At 49.7% G+C, this 22,465-nt stretch overlaps 1 protein-coding gene and 1 long non-coding RNA gene across 2 annotated transcripts in view; one reads left to right on the plus strand and one right to left on the minus strand.

The window, feature by feature from the left end:
• Positions 1 to 1,269: 1,269 nt before the first annotated feature.
• LOC120323190 lies at positions 1,270 to 4,828 on the minus strand. The gene is made up of 3 exons (XR_005563420.1): positions 4,475 to 4,828; positions 1,768 to 1,916; positions 1,270 to 1,678 (listed from the first exon to the last, which is right to left on the minus strand). It is a non-coding gene; the product is annotated as an uncharacterized LOC120323190 (long non-coding RNA).
• A 1,486-nt stretch (positions 4,829 to 6,314) lies between these two features.
• The window catches only part of TNFRSF21 (TNF receptor superfamily member 21), a 34,882-nt gene continuing 18,731 nt past the window's right edge, over positions 6,315 to 22,465 (plus strand). The window contains exons 1-3 of the mRNA XM_027717961.2: positions 6,315 to 6,435; positions 12,099 to 12,753; positions 14,460 to 14,957. Of these exons, the coding sequence (XP_027573762.2) occupies positions 6,382 to 6,435; positions 12,099 to 12,753; positions 14,460 to 14,957 (1,207 nt within the window). The 5' untranslated portion in view covers positions 6,315 to 6,381. The remainder of the gene's footprint in view (positions 6,436 to 12,098; positions 12,754 to 14,459; positions 14,958 to 22,465) is intronic.

A 22,465-nucleotide genomic window follows, 5' to 3' on the forward strand; every position in this document is an offset into this window, starting at 1 on the left:
GGGGCTCCTCCATATCCCTCACCATCCTGACAGACACAGAGAAGACTTGTTTGGCTTCCTTGCCCACCACTGTGCTGTGACCTGATACCCATGGGAGCCTCTGAAGGGCTCTGGGACCTCATTCCTGGGTAGCACTAACCCAGGTGGAGGCAGTCCTTGCCCCTCTTCAAGGACACTGAGAGTTACATGTGCTTGTATTGCCTGGTCAGGCGCTACTATGTTTTCTGTGCTGTCACCTTTAACTGCTCTGAATAACTCTGTATCAAATATACATCAAATATGATGTACAGTGCATGGCCAGCAGAGCCCCTGTGAGCTACTTCTCCCCATTACAATCCTCCCTCTGTGAACACCATTACCTGCATAGCTCACAGGGGCTCTGCTGTCCCTGCACTGCACATCATATTTGATATATATTTGACATGGAGTTATGCCCTTTGTGCCCTCAGCCCATGGAGCCCCCCTTACATCAGGGGGATGGGGGGCTGTGACTGAGGTTATCTGTGATAACTCAGCAATAAGATCCACCCTGCTGGGTGCAGCTGGGATGCTGAGCACGGTCAGTTGGGAAGTGACATTTTCCAGGGGCTCCAAACGCAACCCCAAGGCTGCACAGCTGGCTTTGAGCTCTCGCTCGAGCAAAGAAAGCGGCATGCTGTGCTGAGTGAAATGAAGCCTGCTGGGGTAGGGGTGGTAAGAGTTATTTGCTGGATCATCTCTGAATCAGGAGGATTTAGGCTGGATTAGGCAGTGGCTGCTCATGCTACTCTGACAGTCCTGCAGGTGACACAAGGCATAAAACTGGCACACCACGTGTGCTGGGTAATCTGACACAGGAAGGATCTTGCATCCACAGCTGACATGAATCATAGATTTGCAGGGGGGGTTGTTTGGTATCTGTATTTGATGTTGAACTTACAAGAGAGCACAACTCTTCCAGGAAAGCAATTGGCTTTGGAAACTCATACTGAGCTTTGCAGTGCTCTCTGAGGGCTCTGCCCCACCTCAACCCCACCACCCTCTTGCCACTTCCTGGTGCTACTCAGGTCATGCTTAGAGGAGCAAGGCAACACGGGATCCTTTGCTTACCATGAAGCTCTTGGCTCTGCTGCTAATGCTCTGATCATAGCTATACCACTTAATTTGCTGCTTTGATTTCTCCAGTTTCAGATACACCCATAAAAAATAATATTCATCATTTTTTATTTCCAGATTCATGACCACCAAAAAACCCCCACTGAGAGCAAGGCTCAGGTTTGTTAGCCTCAGACCCAGAGCACTTGCACCAAGGAGAAGGAAGGGAATGAGGAAGGGAGTAGGAAGGTGAATGAGGACACTGTATGATGTGCCCAGAGTCACAGTGCTTTTGGTGAGGCTGAGATGAGCATTCAGGCTTCAATATCTGGACCTCACTCCTCAGCTGAACCTCCTGCAGAATAAGACTCCATATAATCAAAGGGATAAACCCCCAAAACAAGAAGCATTAGCTTTATATGCATCCATTATTTTTCCTTGGAAATGTGCAGATGTGACTGCTGGGCTTCCTCCACATGCCCTGGGCTGGACACACAGGCAGCTGTGGCTTTTGGATGGAGATAAACCATTCTGCATTACAGCACTTGCATTGCTGTACTGCTTGGGGGGTAGGAAGGAAACTTCCTTGAAGTAAGCCACTGACCTGGAAATGATTTGAAATGCCAGCACTGTTGCCTCTGTCTTACCAAAGATGAAGATACAGGGCCAGCTGTGCTTCAGCTGCAGCCTCACCTCCCCATCTGCTGGTTATCCCACAGCCCTTTCCCTGGGCGCAGGGCTAAGGTGGTGTTCATGTACTTAGCCTGGCCATCGGCTGCTCACCTTCTCCTTCCTTAAGGTCCTTTGGGAAAACAGGCTCTCCAGCTGTGTATCCACCTTTTCTAGAAGAGAGAGATCAGGTCAGGAGTGATGGCAATCAAACCTACATCCAACAGTGCCACACTTCACTTCCCAGCTGCCACCACAGCTCCCTGGCTCCTGGCCCTGTTGGTACCGAGGAGTACCAACGCAGGAAATCCATCAGTGATAACACACCTGGCTTGAAACCACTGTGTTTATATTTATGTATATGTCTATATCTATATATATTCCTGCTGGGAACATCTGCTCTTGGTAGACATTTCCCTTTCCAATTTCCTGGAGATCATAAGGAGGGCCAAAAGGGTGAGAACACCCACCCAAACTCTTGTTTCCCTCACCCGGGGAAGTCTATGGGCTTTGTTGATTTAACTTCCCACTTTATGTTAATGCAAGTTATAATTGTGGTTTCTATATGAGTAGGTGCTGTGAATTTTCCCAAGCAGCAGATACTTTCCCATAAAAACCACAGGATGTAAAAATGTTCTGTTCCTACAGAAGATGTGCAAGCGATGGTCCATGTACAGAGAATGAGAAATTCTGGAAGTAAATTATGTCTACCCCATTAGTTTGGCTTCTTTTATTGCAAATAAGTGATGAGAAATCACTTCCCAGAATGCTCCTGGTTTCTACAGGATGAAGCAAGTGATGGGGCTAAATCCCTGGAAGTGTTCAAGGACAGGCTGGATGGGGCCTTGAGCAACATAGTCTAGTGAAAGGTGTCCCTGACCATTTCAAGGGGCTTGTAACTAGATAACCTTTAAGGTCCCTTCCAACCCAAACCATTCTATGATTCCATGGTTCTGTAGCATATTCTTTAATATTTCCCAAAAACCTTCTTTTGTTGAAACAATTCCTCCAATTTCATGAACATGCTTTAATCAGCCTCAGATGACTAAGCAGGACCACTAGTTTCTCCTTGCAAGAGGAGAAAGCTTGTCACTGGAGAGAAGATTTCTGGTGGCAAACCAGGTCAGTGGCTGCCTCTCCATCACTCACTCGGATTTCCACCACCATCTCAGCAAAGACACACTAAGCGAAGACATTAAGTCTCTGGTCAACATGAGCAGTGAGGTTCACCAACTCTGACTAAAAAAAATCCTCCTTCTTGTTTTTCAGAGTTAGCAGTTCTGTGACCTGGGTGTATTTGCATGACTCACAGGGTGGCTCAAGAGGGAAAAGGAACCAGATGCAGGGAGGCAATGAGGAACTTCTTGAGCCACTGCTGCCACCAAAAACACTTAACACGAAACTCTGAACTCAGTCACCCGCTTCCCTATTTTCCTTTAGAAGACTGACAAAAGTGGAGAAGCAGCAATTCAGTTGTTAATAAGCAATTTATGTCTCAGCCAGTATGAACCAGTCTAGGCAGCGTGACTGGGGTTTGTCATTACAAGGGCTGTGAGGGGGGGGAAGCGATGGGGGATTTACAGATCAGCCTGCACATTTTTGGATAATCTGTGGACTGCCTTTATGTTCTGTATAAATAATAATAATTAAAAGCGGATGTAACTAATTGGAATCCATTCCACAGCAGTAACATGATCCATCTTATTGCCAATCCCCTGAGTCACTCCATCCTCCAGATGATTATTTTTCTGTTTTTGCCTAATAAAATCTGAACACTACCTTTCACAAACCCAGGGTGGGTTTGTGCTGCCAGGGCATTTGAAACCCTCTTCTAGCTTGGACAGCTCTGCACCAAGATTTGCCCTGTATGGAGCTACACACTTTTAAACTTAAAATCCTCTCCAACATCCACCAGCCTGATGTTAACCCAGTTGTGTTATTGCCTATTATTTGCCCAATTTATTTTAAATTAAAAGCGGCCATGGGCATCCCATTTCTTCTGAACAGCCTTACTGTGTCTTGGTTTGCATTGTGACCTCTATTTGGGATGAAACTCCCCTTCATTGACCTCCTGGGAAGAGCATGTTGTTCCTGGGTTTGGGGGCCCCAAGGGAAGGCAAAGCCCAAAACAGGGCTCTGCAGCACTAGCACAGCAGCACAGCCAGCTGTGGAGGAACATCTTCTCCCTGCACATGTGACGTGGTCAGTCTTCTCCCCTCCTGGGAACAGCAGTCCTGCCACTGCCACCCCGGCTCTGGGAGGGAAGCTCTTCTCCAGACTCATTCCCAGGCTCCCAAGGGTCATTACTCCCTTCTAGCTCCCTTCCAGAATTAGAGATGGAGAAAGTATGGAGAGAAAGTATGGGGAGAAAAAGTCCACTTTGTCTAGGAGAGAAGCCTTCTAGCTGGATTCAAACCTCCCTCAAATCAGAATGGGGCTTCTTGTGGGCTTCCAAAGGGCTTGGATAAACCCACATTCCTGTAGACAAAGAACACCACCTTTTATTTTCCTTTTTTCTTCTTTTTTTCTCTTTTTTTAGATGGATTTTTATAGGTTCTGTGCTGCTTACTCTGGTGTGGCAGTGAAACTCTCCCTTGGTTCAACTGCCTTCAGGATGCATCCAGAAGGTGACTATTGGTCAGTAGGATTTGTGCATGCTCTGGAAATCAGCTGTTGGACTGTTTTCCTCAGCAGAAAACCAGCAAATTTAGAAGACCCTGATTAGCCATACCTGGGGGTGCTCTGGTCTCCTGGCCAGATTTTGGAACAATCCTGAAGCCTCGTCTCTGTAAGGACCTCGGACTTATGTTGCAACTCTGGCCCCATCTCCTGTTCCTCCTGACTTCTTGGATACTCCTAGACCTGTTTCCATCACTTGCCACAGCTATCGATGGACATTGTAACCAGCACCCTGCTCAGATGTTGCAGGATGGGCTGTCAGAGCACTATCTGTGCTGGGGTCACCCTCAGCATCCAGCTAATCCTCCTCCATGGAGGGATATGTCTGCTCCCCGATGCAATTCCTCCACCACAGGGAAATGTGCTGCACATTCACAGAGTCATAGAATGGTTTGTGTTGGAAAGGGCATTTAAAGGTCATCCATTGCCAACCCCCCTGCCATGGGCAGGGACACCTTCCACTAGACCAGGCTGCTCAGAGCCCAATCCAACCTGGCCTTGAACACTTCCAGAGATGAGTCATTCACAGCTTCTCTGGGCAGCCTGTGCCAGCGCCTCACCACCCTTCTTGTAAAAAAGTTCTTCTGTATATCTGTCTGATATCGGAGAACAAGAAAACCAAAATAAACAAAAATCCCACCCCAAGATTTCATGGTGCTGAACACCCATCCTGCTGCAATTTCTCTGTGCTCACAGCCATGGAACACCTGAGCTTCACCCAACTAAAACCACCAAGGGAACAGAAACCACTGCTGCCCCATGGATTGGGTGGACAATGGGATGGATTTGGGGTGGGGGGGCCCAGGAGGGTTTGAGAGCACAGGAGGGTTTGAGGTCACAGGAGGGTGTGGGAGCACAGGGGCATGCAGGGGCACAGGAATGTGTGGGGACATAGGGGTTTGAGGGCTCAGGGGGTGTGGGGGGCCAGGGTTTTAGCAACACAGGGGCTCTGGGGGCACAGGATGGTTTGGGGACACAGGATGGTTGGGGCCTACAGAGGGAGCAGGGGCACAGGATGGTTCAGGTGCACAGGGGCTATGGGGACACAGGAGGCTGTGGGGGCACAGGATAGTTTGTGCCCACAGGGGCTGTGGAGACACAGAATGGTTTGGTCCCACAGGGGCTGTGGGGGCACAGAGCTGTGAGGCTACAGGATGGTTTGAGGGCACAGTGGGCTGTCAGGGCACTGTTTGGCGACATGGGCTGTGGGGGCACAGGATGACATGGGGACACAGGGGGTTTGGGGTCACAGGGTCTGTGGGGGCACAGGATTGTTTGGGGGCACAGGATGGTTTGAGGGCACAGAATGTTTTGGGGGCACAGGATGGTTTGTGCCCACATGGTCTGTGGGGATGCAGGGGGTTTGAGGGCACCGGGGCTGTGGGGGGCACAGGACGGTTCGATCCCACAAGGGCTGTGGGGGCACAGGACAGTTCGGTCCCACAGGGGCTGTGGGGGCACAGGACAGTTCGGTCCCACAGGGGCTGTGGGGGCACAGGACAGTTCGGTCCCACAGGGGCTGTGGGGGCACAGGACAGTTCGGTCCCACAGGGGCTGTGGGGGCACAGGACAGTTCGGTCCCACAGAGGCTGTGGGGGCACAGGACAGTTCGGTCCCACAGGGGCTGTGGGGGGCACACAATATTTTGGGGGCACGCGAGGGCGCCCTCGCTCGCAGCCGCCGCGCGGGCGGGTGACGCCACGGCCGCCGCCCCGCCCCGGCCCCGCCGCACCGCCCCCACGTGGCGCCGCCCGCCCGGCAGAGCCCGGCGGCCCCGCAGGCAGGTGGGAGCGCGGCGGGCGGCAGGGCCCCCGCCCCGCCCGGCCCCGGCTCGGCCCGGCCCGGCCCGGCCCGGCCCCCACCATGGGCGACCGGCCGCCGCCGGCCCCGCGCCCCGCCGCCTGAGGCAGCGCGGCTGCACGGGCAGCGCCTCGCCCGCAGCCCCCCGGCTCCGCCACCATGGGGGCCGCCGAGGCGACCCGGAGCGCCGCCGGGATCACCGGTGTCCTCACGGTGAGTGTGTTTGTGTGTGTGTGTGTGTGCGCGGGGCTCGGCGTGCTCGGTGCGAGGCTGCGCCGTCCGCGCAGCATCCGCGTGTCCGCGGGGTGGGTGGGGACGTGCTGCAGTGCGGGGGCAGGTGGGCAGGGGATGGGTGTATCAGAGTGTATCTGGGTGTCCTGCGGCCCCCCCTCCCCGCCGGGGGGTGTGCGGTGCTCCCCTGTGCCTTCCCCGCGGTGTGCTGCCCACCCAGTCCCGCAGCCCCAGGTCCTGGCAGGGAACACTGGCTGGGTGGGATATTCCCTGCGATATCCATCCTTCCCATCCCCATGTTAGCGCAGGCGGAGGCATCCTCCATCCAGGGCTGTGCCGCATAGCCAGGGCTGAGCGGATCCTTGTTCTGCCCTCTGCCCCGCTCCTGGAGCTCGGCACTGGGCAGAGATCCATCCATCCACCCATCCACCCATCCGTCCCAGCTGCTTTTCTTGCCACCCTTTGGCCAGGCAGCAAAGCTCCCCGTAGCGAATGGCAGGCAGCTGCCTCGACTTATCAGGGAAATGTTTTCCGGCAGCTTCATCTCCACATCTACCTTCCCAGGTAGGGCCCTTCCCAATCATCGCTTTAGGGCTACATCCCGTCTATTTTGGGGAGAGATGGTAATTCGGTGTGTCAGGCAGACGCCGCAGCTGCTGCGGCTGAGTTGTGTAACCGAGGAGAGCACTTGCTCTTGAACTCAAGGTGGATCTGAGCAAGCTGGCGCTGGCTCGACAGGAATCCGAGTAAACAACAAATAATCTGAAGCTGGAAGGGCATTAGCTGGGAAACAGCCTCTGAAGGCAAAGGGTAACTTGGGGCAGCGGCGGAGCAGATAGGTCCGTGCGCGGTGCTGGCCGTGCACTCCCGAGCGCCGGGTTCCCGCTGGGAGAAGCAAGTGCTCTCTGGAAGATGAGATGCTGATGAGGAGCTTGAGATATGCAGCTCCAGCTAGGATCCTGGAGGTCAGTTGGGAATGAAGGGGAAAGGATGATGTAAAAGGTGTTGGGAAATAGAATTCTGGAGAATAAAGTGAGACTAAGAGCAAACACATGTATGTTACTTGTGTGTTCGCACACTTCTGTGTGTGTATGAGCAAATGAGCTGTAAGACAAAATTCCCATTTGCTTGTGAGCTGGCAGGATGCTTCCAGGGTTTTCATCCAATATCTTCAACATTTTGGGCATCTCCCTTTGGCCCAACAAGGAGTTAATGTCTTCCCAGCCTGAGGGAAGTGTGTTCAAATCCATAGCTGGTGGGTCTTATAGGGGTGCAGCAAACCCGAATCCTTCTGGCTGCTTTTTTTAGGAGCGGTAGCGGTTGCATGGGGCTGGTGTTGGCCATGGTTTCACTTGCTTGGCGGATTTTTTGGGCACCCACCAGCTACTGCAAGGTGGTTTCCACCATCTCCCCCACTGCCCTCACCTGGAACTTGCATTATGTCACCTTGCTTCAGCTTGGGGCTTTTGGAAACCTGGGGTATTTCATCTGTTTGGAGCAAAGCCATGGCTGGCAGGGATGCTGGTGAGCTCGGGTCTGCGCTGACTGCAGGGGTGGCTGCTAGGTTTTCCTTCATGGGGGCCAGATGTTGCAGTGCTGCTGTTCTGGCTCACTCATCTGCCTGCGTTTCACTCTTGACATCTAGTAAAGGAACTGCTGAGCAGCGAGTCCCGGACTCTGGTTTCACAAACCCCAAACCAGCTGAAATAGCTGGTTGTGTTGCAAGATGCAGAAACTTGCTTTTCTCTTCGATACTCTCCTCACAGGCAACTTTTTTTTTGGTCTGAGTAACTCGATCCTTTTTACTGAGTGGGGCAGGAGATGGGCTCCTCCTGTCTGCCAAGTTACCGTAAAACTTCCAGACCAGTTTATTTGTCTTTCTGGGGTTTTTGTATATTTATTTTTTTAATGTTGCAAGTGCTTTCCCGGTGCTGTCGGGAAAGGGTGCAGCTGGTCTTTGGGAAGGGTGGTGGGCAGTGCAGCTCATCCCCAACCTGTGCCAAGGCATCACCATGGAGCCAGCTGCTGTTTCTACCAAATTCTGTTGGTTTTGCTTGGAAACCATTCCCAGAATATCAGTTTAGCACTGTTGGTCCCTGCGCTTGCTTACAGCTCTACTCCTGTTCTTCTCTACTGGGATCAAGTGCCCTGCGTTTAGCTGCCTTTTGTCTTTATTTTACTTTACTTTACTTTACTTTATTTTATTTTTACTTTAGTTTTAGGTTTATTGCTGTGTCCCCGAAGGACTGGTAGCAGGGTGCCACTGTACACAACATGAGGTTACAACAGTCTTGGTGTCACAGCATTTTAGGACACAAATTTCTGGACAGAAGGTTGATTCACCAGCTTTCTGCTGGTGCTTTGACTCACCAGGCAGGTTTGGGTCCTGAGTGAGATGTGTATTCATAGAATCATAAAATGGCTTGGGTGGGATGGGACCTTAAAGATCATTTAGTTCCAACCTCCCTGCCATGGACACAAATGCCAACCACTAGACCAGGTTGCTCAGGTGTTCGCAGCAGCATCCTCTGTGCAAGTGCCCAGGCAGCTTGTGGACCCCCAAAAGCTGTTTATTGTGCAGGTTACCCATTGGGTTCCCCTGCAGCACACAGCTATTGAAAGAGGGTGATGGAGACACGGCACAGAGGTGACCACTGAGGTGGAGTCCTCAAGCTGGGTGGTGGTGAGGTGGAATGTGCCTATGCCAGCTGTGGGGTGCTGCTGCCTCAAGGGGTTGTTTGCAGCTGAACATGAAGGTCCCCTTGTTTGAGCGTTTCCCAATGTGGGGAGGCGAGAATGGTAGTGCCCCTCAGCCCAATCTGATTTCCTCATACCATAAAACCTTCATGTGTTCAAATAGGTGAAGGTGGCTGGGCAGTGCCTTTGCTCGTGCACTGCAGGGTGTTGGTGCTGAGCTGGGAATGCTCTTTGAGATTGTGGCTGCCCTATCCCACTTGACCCTTTTGGAAAGGGACTCCTGTCCCTTTTAACCCTTCGTTGTTAAGAGCTGCTCCTGCGTCGGGCACGGGGAGCATCGCTGAAACTGCTGAAACCAAATCTGCTGTGTAGTGTTGTCTTGCATCACAGTTTCTCCTGTGGTTTTTTTGTTACCCTATACACTTCCTTTGGTACCGGAGTAATGAAATGAAATGCAGCGGCTCAGCGGAGCTCGCTTTGTTACTTGGTTGCTTTTTTCACTGGCAAACTGGTGTTGTCAGCCAGAAAGACAACTGGTGTTGTCTTGTTCTGTGTGCTAGTGGGCAGCCGTGAGGGTGACAGAACAAACCAGCAGACACCCCTTTTTGCTGAGGATGTCCTTCTGCTCCTGGCCTTTGTTGCAGAGATCCAAGGGGTGCGAAACCCAAGCAGCTGAATTATTTCAGGGACCAGAAATGCCAGTCTGAATAAATAGCGGATGCACGAAGCTGTTTAGCCTTCCCCCACTGGAACTTGCTGTTCTCCCTAAGCTTGGAAGTGCATGTGCAGCTGAAGATCTTGGGATGTTCAAAAATACCAGCACTGCACTGCTTTGCTTGAGATAGGGTTTAAAAAAAGCCCAACCCAAACCTGGTGCTGTTACAGGCTTTAGTTACCCGGATGAGTGATGGGAAGATGCTGGAGATGGAAAAAACAGGGAGAGCAGGAGGGAACCCATGGCACATGCTTGTAGCAGGGCTGTCTATGGTTTTCCCGAGGTCCGGCTTGATGCTGAGGGAGAAATCAGTGTCTGAGACAGCAGTACACAGCTCACCCCTGATAAGGTGGGAGAGCCACTCCCTGTCCTGCCTCTCCTGACACCCTGTCCCGCTGGCACTGGAGGAGGGTGAGTAACACAGGTGACCCCCCACTTCACCTCGACGAGAGGCTGGATTGCTAATTCAGGATGCGTCATGGAGATTACAGGGGAGGGTGGCAGGTTTCCTTAGAGCCAGCTAAGCGCTTTGTTAAATCATGTCTTAGGGGAGGGGAAAAATAAAATGCATCCTGTAAGCCTTTGCTGCCTGCCAGGGCAGCCCCGCTTTTTAATTTGACGTGCTGTAATTAGTCTGGCCGCTGCAGGATCCTCATCAGCTCCTGCGGGCTTGCCTGCTTCTGCCTGCTCTGTAATTGCTGCTTCAGGGGGAGAAAACTAACTAAATAAAAAAATAAAAATATGAAGTGTTTTGTACAAATCCCAAGCCGTAAATTATTTAGCAGGTGAAACAGGAATGTGCCGTGTGTTTCCAGGAAAAGAGAGACTGCACCAAAAAAATGATGCGGCGCGGCTTGCGGCTCTGCCGTGATGTGCCTTCTGCAGAGTCATGTTGTTGGGAGCCTTTTTTTATTTTTTTTTTCTTCTGAATATATTCTTGTTGGCTGATAGCCCAGAATAGGTAGCAGAGCGGGAGGCGAGGGATTGTATAACACAGCCAAGTGATTTATGTGCTTGTCTGTGCAGCTGAACAGCATTAGGGTCTCTGGTCTTTTTACCTTCAGTGTAGGAAAACATCTTTGAAAATTCAAGGTAACGCTGACTTGTTCCCTCTAACCCTCTGAACTTATCCTGCAGCTGCTTGAAAATGTTTCCTATTGCTTTGCATACTGTGTGAGGTTGTGTCAGCCTTTCTTTTGATATGCCTTTTGTTCTTGGTATCTTATCTCCGCTGCCATAACTAATGTTAAATCCATGGACCAGAGATATTCTGGGGGAAGCAGAGATCCTTCTTGGTAGATGGGGCTTCTCTCAGGGATGGAGCAGCATCAATGTGAAGGAATTAAGGGAATAAAGCCTTAGGATTGGAAGTCAGTAAAGATAAACAGATTTATAGCCATTGTATGGCGAAGTCCAGCTGGTTTTATTTCAGTGTCTAAACACTGGCATCCGTTTACCTGTGTCTGATGCAATGAGGAGCTGAGTTACAGCACAGCTGTAAAAATAGCACCAGGTTTTTTCTCCTCTTGCTAATGCAGCTGGTGAGTTTAGAGTGAGTTTAGAGTGAGTTCAGATGTGGTCGGAAGCTCAAAGCGGAACATCCCTTGTGGTCTCGACCAACCCAACGCTTGCACTGGGCCATAAAAACTTGTGGAAGGGCAGAGGGGCTGAGAAATGGTTCAGAAACAGCTGCTAGCCCGGATTTTGTCCTGGTTTGCATTACTTAGAAAGGTAACTATTTGAACAAGTGCAGATTAACAAATAGAGGAGGAAAGTTTTACAGGTCAGAGCTTCCACCTGTGTGTGTGTTTTTTGTCTTCTCGGCGAGCGCCTGCCTTGTGCTGGAGCCTCTCAGCCTTGAAATGCAAAGCTGGTTTGAATTCTCCTGGGGTACCCAGGTAGCACATAGTGCTGAAACTCAATTAGCAGTATTTACCACCCTGGCAGGGTTGCAGTGTAAATGATGCTTAGTCTCACTGAGAAGTGTGGTGTCAAGTTTAGGGAATTATAATTGTAACTGGCGATGTGTCGGGAGAGTGTGGTGCCACCTCCTCGTGTTCTATTCCACTCCAGCCTCACTGAGGTCCCTCCCCTGGGCGTAGTAACTTGTCCATGGTCCTGTGGCTCTGGGACATGCCTCTGGGACATCCCTTGTGAACCTACAAGGGGTCGCTGGCAGAGAGGGCTCCGGTTGCATGCTGTTGTTGACTGATACCTCCTGTTTGTTTTCCAGCTGCTCATGCTCCTTGGCATCGCTGATGGTCAGTCGAAGCTGACCTCTGAGCAGAATGCCATCAGCCTCTCCCCTGGCAAGTACCGCCACCTCGACCGTGCCACCAACGAAGAGCTGACCTGTGACAAATGTCCCGCAGGAACCTACGTGTCTAAGCACTGCACGAAGAGTACCTTAAGAGAGTGCAGCCCTTGTCCAGATGGGACCTTCACCAAGCATGAGAACGGCATAGAGCGGTGCCACCCTTGTAGGAAACCCTGTGAACTGCCAATGATTGAGAAAACTCATTGTACTGCCTTGACTGACCGCGAGTGCACTTGCCTGTCTGGTACGTTTCAGACGAACGATACCTGCGTCCCTTACACGGTGTGCCCGGTCGGCTGGGGCGTCCGCAAGAAAGGAACCGACACGGAAGACGTGAGGTGCAAGCCGTGCCCTCGTGGTACCTTTTCTGATGTGCCTTCTAGTGTGATGAAGTGCAAACCATACACTGACTGCTTTGGGAAAAACATGGTGGTCATCAAGCCAGGGACGAAGGAGAGCGACAACGTTTGTGGTCCTCCGGCGTCTCTTCCGAACATGTCTTTGACTTCATCGAGCACCGAAGCGGGTGAGCAGCCCTATGAAGTTCCACCAACCGCTGATCTTCCCAAAGGTAACGTCCACCATGTAAACAGAGATTTGGGTTTGGTTGCGGGATTGTGTTCCTGCCTTGGTCAGGGTTGGTTTTAGGCTGTTAAAAACCAACCTGGTCTAAAGCCAGGGTGGTGCTTTTGCTTCTTGGCCAGAAGGCAGCTGCAGAGTATATGGATTGCCCTCACTTGTATTAAACTGCATTTAATAACATTTTCAGTGAGACTGCAGTCATGGTCAGACTCCTGGCTGTCCTGCTGTTTGGGCTGAAAGGACATCACGTTCCCCAGCCTCTTTCCCCATCTCTGTGATGCGCTGGCACAAGTCTTTGTGCAGTTGTGGTGAACCCGAGTTGGGATGCAGCAGGAAAACCCCTGCTGCAGTCTCCCTGCAGCAGGGAGACGACTCTTCTGATGGATTCATTGCTTTCGTGCCTGTGCTTTCCTTGCTGTGTTTCACTCTGTACTCTGCCAGAGTACAGTTGAATGGGAATCATTGCTGAAACAGCCCTGCAGGAGCCTGGGCTGTCCTGTAACTTTACTTTCTTCAGTTTCTAAGATTTTCACAAGTTACCAACAGTGGGGAGAACTAGGTGGAGTTCCCCATTCTCTTGCTTAATTGGGAGTGGTTCATCATCACAGTCTTTATAATGATGCTTTAGCTGTGGCTGGTTTTGGGGCTGCTGCTGTAGGACCCCACTCAAGGTGGTACTCTGCACTCCCTCGGAAGCAGCTTCCCTACAGTGTCTCATATTAAGCATTTTAGTTAAAAAGTGCAACTTTTGATAACCTTAACACATGAGCTGGTAAATATAATTGCAAGGAAGTGTTGACATTGGTAGGCTTCCAATGCTTCACCTTTGTTAGGTCTCAAAGTTTACTCTGACATTGTTTTATCATTGGGAGAGGACAGTGTTTCCTGAACTTTGAAATCAACTGCAGACAATTACGTAAAAGTTAAAGGGTTTTCCCTGTTTGTGTCCTGGTCACAGTGTTTTGGGTAATCAAGTCAGGGGCAAAACCAGGTTACAGATGGTTAGACCCACTCTCTGCGTCAGCTGGGATGAGACACGATCTTCAACAGATGAGTTTCCAAAATACACTGCAGTTTTTGCCACAACAGCCCTTCTTCCTCTTCTCGCCAGGCTTTGGTGGTGCAACTGGCTGGGACCTGAGAGCTGTTGGTTGATAAGGAAACTCAATAAAGATGGAAGGTAGCTCTTAGGGGGAAGTTTGGTTGCTTCAGAAACCTATTTTGTAGTTGATGCATCTGCAGCTGCTTGCAGTGCTGATAGAAAGGTTGTGCTTAACAAAATCCAGTGGAGAGATACTAAGCCTGCAAATTGTTATGTATTTTTGTACTTTTAGCCCCAATATGAAATTTCACAGCTGTACTAAAACTAATTTTTGTAAACTTAAGAAAGAAAAATCAACTTGCTCAAAGTTGGGAGTTTTCTGAGAAATGCTGAATATGGGACAAACACAGATTAACAATATGCCTATAATAACTCATTTTTTTTAATAAGCTGCCACTAGCCTTAACCACCAGTTTTACCTCGAAACTCCCTCTGTAACTGTACCCATCTGTTCCCAGAGACAAACCTCAACTTCACCTCTACTCCTTCTCGCTGCCTGGCGTTGGGTTTCTGCCTGCTGGCCAAGCAGGGTCTTAGACCTGCCATATCACATCTCCGGTGCTGTGACACTGAACTCTCCTCTCCTTTCGCAGGTCTGAACTCTTCAGTTCCCGATTTTGTCCCCTCTCCAGCGCCGCGCGCGTCCAGCAGCGTGGTGGAGCCGGCACGCTACGACAACGAGACCTCGGCCAACGGGACGGACGGTGCTGGCAGGACCCTCATGGGCTCTGGCACCACCAGCCAGGCACAGAGCTACCGGCACAAGCAGACCAGCCAAGCGCTGGAGAAGCAGCCGTCGCTGGAGATGATGGGAGGCGAGAAGTCCAGCGTCCCATACAGGCCCCCCCGGCGAGGTTCGCAGAACGTCCACCAGCACTTCGACATCAACGAACACTTGCCGTGGATGATCGTCCTCTTCCTGCTGCTGGTCCTGGTGGTGATCGTTGTCTGCAGCGTCAGGAAGAGCTCAAGGACTCTGAAGAAAGGGCCCAGGCAAGATCCCAGTGCCATTGTGGAAAAAGCTATTATGAAAAAGTCCACCACCCCCACGCAGAACAGGGAGAAGTGGATCTATTACTGCAACGGGCATGGTGAGCAGTAGTGACTGGGCTTTGGAGGGGCTGCCCCCACATCCAGTGATGGCTTCTCTAACTTTCTGGGTCTTGTAGTGAGGACAAAGCTCATATAGTGGTTCCTCAGATGTTTCTTCATCCTTGGCTTCTCCTTCTTCCAGTTCCCATGGCGTGTCCCTGCTCTTGTAGGAAGGGTTAATGGAGGGAATGTCACCTGCTCGCTCCACCTCCTCTCCTTCTTCCCACCCATCCTTGGTAGAAGGCTCTTGAGTGAAGGCACCTTTTCTTTTTCCTTTCCACTTTTCTTATGTGTTACACTGTCCTTATTTTCTTGGTGACTCAGGGTCTGGTTATCTTTCATGTTGTCCTTTTACCCTCACCCCATCAGTTTCTGGGAGGCTGAGTCATCCCCCGCCTCTTGGCAGCACTTCAGTTTCAGGTTCTCAGCCCTAAATCCCAGCTGCTGGCTTGTGTCCCCAGCCCTTTGCCTGTGCTGGAGCCAGGAAGGTTGTCCTTAAAGGCCATGTCGTGGACGTGTACAGCTCCACGAGTGTCATCAGGTCTGCCTGGGCGCTCTTTTTAGTAGTGTTTTCTGTTCATTTAGTGGATGATTTGCTGTCAGCTTTCTGATGAGACTTTAAAGATGACATGTTGTGATCATTAAATTGGAATCAGTAATACATTAATGGTGGCATGACTGTGAGCACTGAGCAGGGTGCGTGGTTCTTCCTCTGCAGAGCTACAATGGCAATTTTGACCCCTCCTTATCCTGTGCAGACAGCACTGACAAGTCCTTACTCTGAGCTGACGTTGCTCAACCTTAAACATCCGTTCACAGTTAACCTTTAGAAAAGCACATTTAACAAGGGGGGGGCAAACAAAGAATGGATTGAACAAAGATTGTAAGGTTTAAGAGAGATCAGTCCTTGATGAAAGTCATCCTTGAGTGCTCAAGTACAAAGCAAAGAAGGTTTTGAACAGGGCGTCTTTGGTCATGTACTCTCTTCACCTTCCTGCCGATTAACAGACCTACACTTTGTTTGCCTTCATTAATGCTTTTATAGAACTGGTAAGGTCTTGTTGGAATTAGTTTTCTGCATTCTTTTGTATTTGTGTTTCTTATCAGTTTCCTTTTAAGTCTTTTGAGTTCTTGGGCTTCAGTTTCTTAAGCTTTTTTCCATTTGTGATAATTTTTTCCCATTCGTGATAACTTTTTCCCATAACCCCTGCACTCCATTGTCCCTAAAATCTGTGGTACCTGAAGCATGGTCCTTGAGGCTGTGGTGAATGATCTGCAATGAAGTTGCAGAGCTTCATTAGACATCCTTATTTGTGGGTGCTAGCAGAAATACCATGTGTCTTTGGCCATGATTCATTGGCCAAAAGCACGTGGTTATTACTAAACTGTATTAACTCTTTCCCCCAAGACCTTAATTACCAGTTGGTTGAATTTCTGACACTTTCCTGTTTTCTGAAGCATCTCGGAGCAGGGTCTAAGTTCATACAGGACAGGGATTGATTGAAAGCAGGGACCAGACCAAGTTGGATGGATGCAGTGGATGCAGTTCTAGATTCTAGTCTGGTGTTTCAGACCCTGTGCCAAAATGCCTGTGCTGCAGGTGGTCCTTCTGGAAACCTACACACTGAGCTGCCTTTGTGGGCACTGCTGTGTGTTTGGTCTCCAAGCATGATTCACATTAAAGAAACCATACAAATAAGAGAAGGTTTATGTGGTGAGCAATGAGACTGTATTTAGGTATAACCCTAAATATTTAGGTTGTAACCTCACTATCCAGGTCTTGTCATCCTTTGGAGGACAGCATCATTCATGGGTCATCCTGTGCTTCCCAGGATGAGTTGTTCCAGTCTTCTCTGTCATCTGTTAACAGCTGAATTCAGCTAGTGCATCAATTTTGCAGGATTTCCAGATTGGGAAATAATCTGGATGTAATAGCAAAACCAATCTTAGGTGATAAACCAGCCTGGATGGAGTCTGGAGGTGAATAACCCCGTTACTCCCAGTCATTCGTGCAATAGTCACGCTGGTTCCCCCTTGGCGCGAGTGGCTTCGTGACTTCCTCCTGCCCAATGTCCTCAGTTGAACTTGTGCAATCAAGGCAGACAGATGAGTGCAAAACAATTAATGCTTTGTCTTGCTTTTAGTGCAAACTAAATACTGTTACATTAGCTGGAAGGGCCTTGCTCATTAGTTCTTGCTTGGTGGTGGTGCTCTGTCATGTCAGATATGGAAATTATTCTCATTATTCTCCTCTGCGGCAGTGTATAAATCCCTCTTTGCTTTTCCAGTTGGAACGTCTGGCTCTTAAGGCTGTTTACTTGAAAGGAGAGGTGTAGTGCCATAAAGGAGTTGACCTTTCATTTAATAACTGGCTGTACAGCTGAGATGAACTGCAGAGCTGCCGTGTCATGGCTTAGCTTTCTGCTGCTCCAGCAGTGTTTGTACCAAATCATGCTTCATCCTGAAGCAGCGTTTCAGACAGGGGTGAGTACAGGGCTAAACTTCAGGCTGTACAGAGAGGATATCTTTCCCCTTCTGTGCTGCTGTGTAGATCCCTCTATGGTAGGAGCCAGAGCAAAGCCTCCTTAGATGTGAGGACCACAGCTACTCCCCAGGTGCCAGCCTGGTTTGTGGTTGTAATAGAGGTGTGGAGAGCAAGCAATTAGGTTTTAAATTATGTTCTGTGGCTGGGGGTGAAGCCTCTGGGCTGGGTGCTGGCAGTGCACCCACATCCTTATGACCTCCCCACCTGTAAGTTGGCAGCATACCAGCGAGGGGTTGTGGTGTTTATTGCCTGTTTACGTAGCTGTTGCAAACAGTCTCCCCCAACTTTTTCCTAGTTTACCGCCTCCTCCCTCCTAATCTTTTCAGTAAACATCTTTAACCTTTAAAAGGAAAGTCCGGGTCTGACGTAGGCTCTGGAACCTCTCCTGAAGGTGCTGTGCTTGGGCACCTGCCTTCACACCGGCAACCCCCCAAGCCTCCTGTGGCACCAGGAGGGCATCCAAGGCCTTGCCTGTTTGGAGGATTTTATTACTGGTTGCTTCAAGGCCATGGGTACTGGGTAAAGCACAGTCAGGGTGGCAGAAGCACTGCTCTGTGCTGGAGCAAAGACATCTCACTGTGCTTGGGCTCCTTACCAAAAGAGGAGGATTTCAGGGTGGAAGTAGGGGCTGAAGCTCTTCCCCAGTTCCTGAAGGCACTTGATTCCTGAATTGTTTAAATAATTGAGATAGGTTTGCTATCCTGGTCAGCAGTTGTTGTCACTGGGTGTTTCACTTGACCTCATCTCCCCGTGAGCTGGTATCTGTGCCCCATCCTCTTTCTGGCATAATACATGCCTTAAATAACAGCCCAAATATAAAAATAGAAGTAGCTTGGGAGGCTGGTGTTAAAACTAGACACATGTCCTTAACATGGACATGTTCCAGCCAAGGCAGCAAATGCCAATGATTCTCACTGGATTAAATGGTTCAGAGGTCTGGGAAGAGCTTGCAATGACTAGTGGCCTGAGTTAGCAGCCAGCCTACCTCCACATCTGTCCTTGTGCCCACCCACACAACAGGGGCTCTTCCCAGAGCCCTGACGTCTTGTCTATAGGGAATTGAGAAGGTAAAGCAATGCCAGCAGTGCAGCTGTGGTTGGAGAAGCTGGGCCTCTTCCTTCTTCAGTTGTCTCTTACTTTGCAGCCCTGCCGATGGGAATCCAAAGGAGAAAAACAGTTTGCCAGAGATTTCCCAAGAAATTATCCACTTGGTGCCTGAGTGATGTGGGTACTGGGCTGATAGGGCTCTGTGGTTTAACCTTGTAGGACTTCTTTTTTTTAGAAGATCAAGAACAGCCTACACACAGGACTTCTTGTAAACAATCCCTTTATTTTAGCAAATACCCATTTCCTTTCTTCAGATATTTTCAGAGGCAAGGAATTGAGCTAGGCAGAAACCTTTCAATAAAAACTGAGAATTGAAGCCTGTCTCTCAAATGTCATGGCAATGCCAAATTTGCCATCACTCTATGCCAAACATGAAGATGGACTTGAATTCTTCTTGCAGAATTTGCTGATAGTGCTGCCTTTGACATTCACACATTTAGTAGCAGGGGGATGAAATACAAAGGCTGTAAAATGTTAGAGTAAAACCTGTGTACAGAAGCAGCTGCCTGAATTGATATGCCAAGAGGCAAGAAGAAAGTTTGGTGATTTTTGTTTTTTTGGAGTCAAAAGACCAAAGAAACAGATCTTGGCAGCACTGGCCTGGCATGAGATGCCACTTCCCTTTTATTTTTCTTCAAGTCTTGTAATTGCACATTATTGCAGTGGGTGGTGAGAGCAAGGCCAGGAAGCCTCTGGTTAAATAATCAGAGAAATTAAGTGTTCTGCAAAAGCTGTTTGCAGCTGTGATGGAGCTGAGGCTTGACTGCAGGTAGAAGTTCTGTGCTGATAATGGCTCAAGATCAAAGTGGAGAGTTGAGGAATAGTCCTTGGCTTGCATATTGGTTGCTGAGGGACCAGGGCTAGGCGTGAGCTTGGTCTGCTCCCAAGGAAGACATTGAGGATGTTAAAGAGAGACCACACCCTAGTGTGAGCCACTTAGTGTAATGATTTTGTTTGGTAGGGGTCGTTTACCCTGTCATCAGCTCCTGAACAGGTCCCATCTTGGTGGCAGGGGCTGCTGTGGAAACACACCCCTGGAGACTATCTCTTCCATCTGCAGAGCACTGGGAGGAGTGATGGGGATAAAAGCTTCACCAGCCTCAAACTGTGGTGGCCTCGAGCTTTTGTGCCCAGACCACAGGTAGGGCAGAGATGGATGGCCACAGCATCTCAGGAGGGCAGGTGTGCCCAGTGCTGCTGACATAATTGGGTAATTGAGGTTACAAGGAGAGGAGCAGCCCTGGGCTTGTGTGCAAACCCTGATATGACTCTGGCAGGCAGAGCATGAGATGAGGGATTAATGTCTGTCTACCTGCCAAAACGGAGAGGCAGAGGGTGGTGTGTTTTGTTTTTGTTTTCCAAAGCATTCTCTCCTCTGGCATCTGCAGCTTGATGATCTGCAGATGACTCCTGGTCCTCTGATGACAGCCTGTCCGCTTCCACAGAGTGAGACCCAGGCAGAAAGGGAGCTGGTTAAATTGGAAGAGGCGGGTATGTGCCGGGCACCACAACGAATATGGATGCTTAAAACAGGACTGATTCCTCACTGGAGCTTGTTCTGCTGCATTTTGTGCTATGTTTGCTCCAACATAGGCACAATGCTCTGCTTTGGGTGGGGTGAAGCAACTCTGCATCTGCAGCACAAATCTCTGCCATGGGAGCGTTGGGCTGACATCTGATGAGATCAGAGCACCATCTTCCATGAACTGCCCAACTTAAAACATTGTTCAGGTTTGCCCAAAAATCATCTTTGTCCTTTTGGGAAGCTCTTTGTTTTCCAGAGGGCATATGCAAGAGCTGACCAGGACTTCTTGGTGAAAGGGAGCCTTGGAAAATGCAAACGTGAGAGGCTGCTGTTCTGCTTAGAGAGGAGGAAACCTAATAATATACAGGTTTATCATCTCTTGTTCCTCGACCTTACTGCATTAGCACCAAAGACTGGTGCTTGATCACTTTTAATGTGTGTTACTACACGAGCCATCTATCCACAGCATGAGCAGGTCTGTGTGAAGTTGGAACATTTGCTCCCAAGTCTACTTCAAAATAGAAAAGAAAAAACCAAATTACCCCATGGCCAAAATTCCTGGGTGGCCCCTGTATTAATTTAATGAGGGATTGGGATTTGTGCCTGCCCATTAAGGTGTAGGGCCGAGTGTCAGAAGCAGGGCAGCTCTGCAGGAGAGGAGGATTGTCCTTGGAGAAAAACAGTCCAAGCCCAGTGTGGTTTTTTTGCCAAAAACCCGACACCAGTTTCTGCGCCGGGAGGGCTGTGATTTCACACTTCAGTAAGGCTCTCACACATCACTCCTCGAATAACAAGGCAGATTTTTTTTTTAACTTGCTCTCTAAGACTGGGGGGAAAAAAAATGCAGGAGGTGAATTTAATCCTTGAGTTGGCATCTGTGGGTGTCTGGATATTTATAAGGCTCTGGCCACAGTAGTGTGCGTGCTCAGGGTTACCAGCTGTCCCAGAGGGTTATAATGAAGATGAACTCTGCGAAAGCTATTTAAAATTTAATAATTACATAAAATACTTATGCTGGCCATTCCCATGCAAACTGAAGGAAGAGCAAGTCCACTCTGCAGGTCCCCATTTTAACATCCCATGGTAGTGGGCAGGAGCTTGCGTGGGTCCTGGGAGGGTTGGACCAAGGTGCTGTTACAGAGATGACTTCCACTTAACATGTGTTGCAAAGGAAAGTCTTGTCTCTTGCTGACCTTCAAGTTCCCAGGTCAGAAACATGTTCCTAACCTTTCTCCACTGCTTGGTTTGGTTATTTTCCTTAGAGCATGTGGGAAGTGTTGTTAAGGAGTCCTTTCCTGCCTTGCAAGATTTTTGGTTTTGTCTTTAAAAAAAAAACCAAACAAACAACAAAACAAGTCCAAACATAAGGATTTAGTGGTTTGTTGCCCAAACAGCACTTGCTGAGGATGTGAATCACTGGGTCCTGGGAGGATAGCAGCACTGTCCTCCCTGGTTGCGAAAACTACCAGATCGTTAACAAGTCTTTGTGAGTGTGTCCTTTCTTCCTGTCTGACAAAGGCTCTTGTTGGAATCATGGAAATGTTTAGGTTGGAAGGGACCTTAAAGATCATATAGTTCCAACACCCCTGCCATGGGCAGGGACACCTTCCACTAGACCAGGTTGCTCAGAGCCCCGTTCAGCCTGACCTTGAACACTTCGAGGGATGGGGCAGCCACAGCTTTTCTGGGCAGCCTGTGCCAGTGAATTTCTTCCTAATATCTAATCTAAACCTGCTCTCTGTCAGTTTAAAGCCATTCTGTCTTGTCGTATCACTCCACGCCCTCGTCAGAAAGTCCCTTTGCAGCTCTGTTGTAGCCCCTTAAGGTACTGGAAGGTCCTGTAAAGTCACCCTGGAGCTTTCTATTCTCTGGGCTAAACAACACCACCTCTCTCCTCCTGTCTTCTCAGGGCAACTGCTCCAGCTCTCAGACCATTTTTGTGGTCACCTCTGGACCTGATGTAACAACTCCACATCCTTCTTATGCTGGGGACCCTAGGGCTGGATGGTGGGATCTCATGAGTGTGGAATAGAGGGAGAAAATCACCTCTCTCAACCTGCTTGTCATGCTGCTTCTTATGAAACCCAGAACATGGTTGGCTTTCTGGTGGGCAAGCGCACATTGCCAGCTCGTGGTCAATTTTTCATCCATCAACATCCCTTGGCAGGGCTGCTCTCAATCCCTTCCTCCCCCAGCCTGTGCCGATACTGGCAATTGCTCTGACCCAGGTGCAGGACTTTTCCACATCTTCCAGACCTCATTTAGGACCTGAAATATATTTGGAGGGCAGGGGGAGGAGTTTGAGTTTCCAGTAATGTCCCTTTTTGGCA

This window comes from Pipra filicauda, unplaced genomic scaffold, assembly GCF_003945595.2.
Source record: "Pipra filicauda isolate LSUMZ 115617 unplaced genomic scaffold, ASM394559v2 scaffold209_size2725305_pilon, whole genome shotgun sequence".
Taxonomy (NCBI): Eukaryota; Metazoa; Chordata; class Aves; order Passeriformes; family Pipridae; genus Pipra; species Pipra filicauda.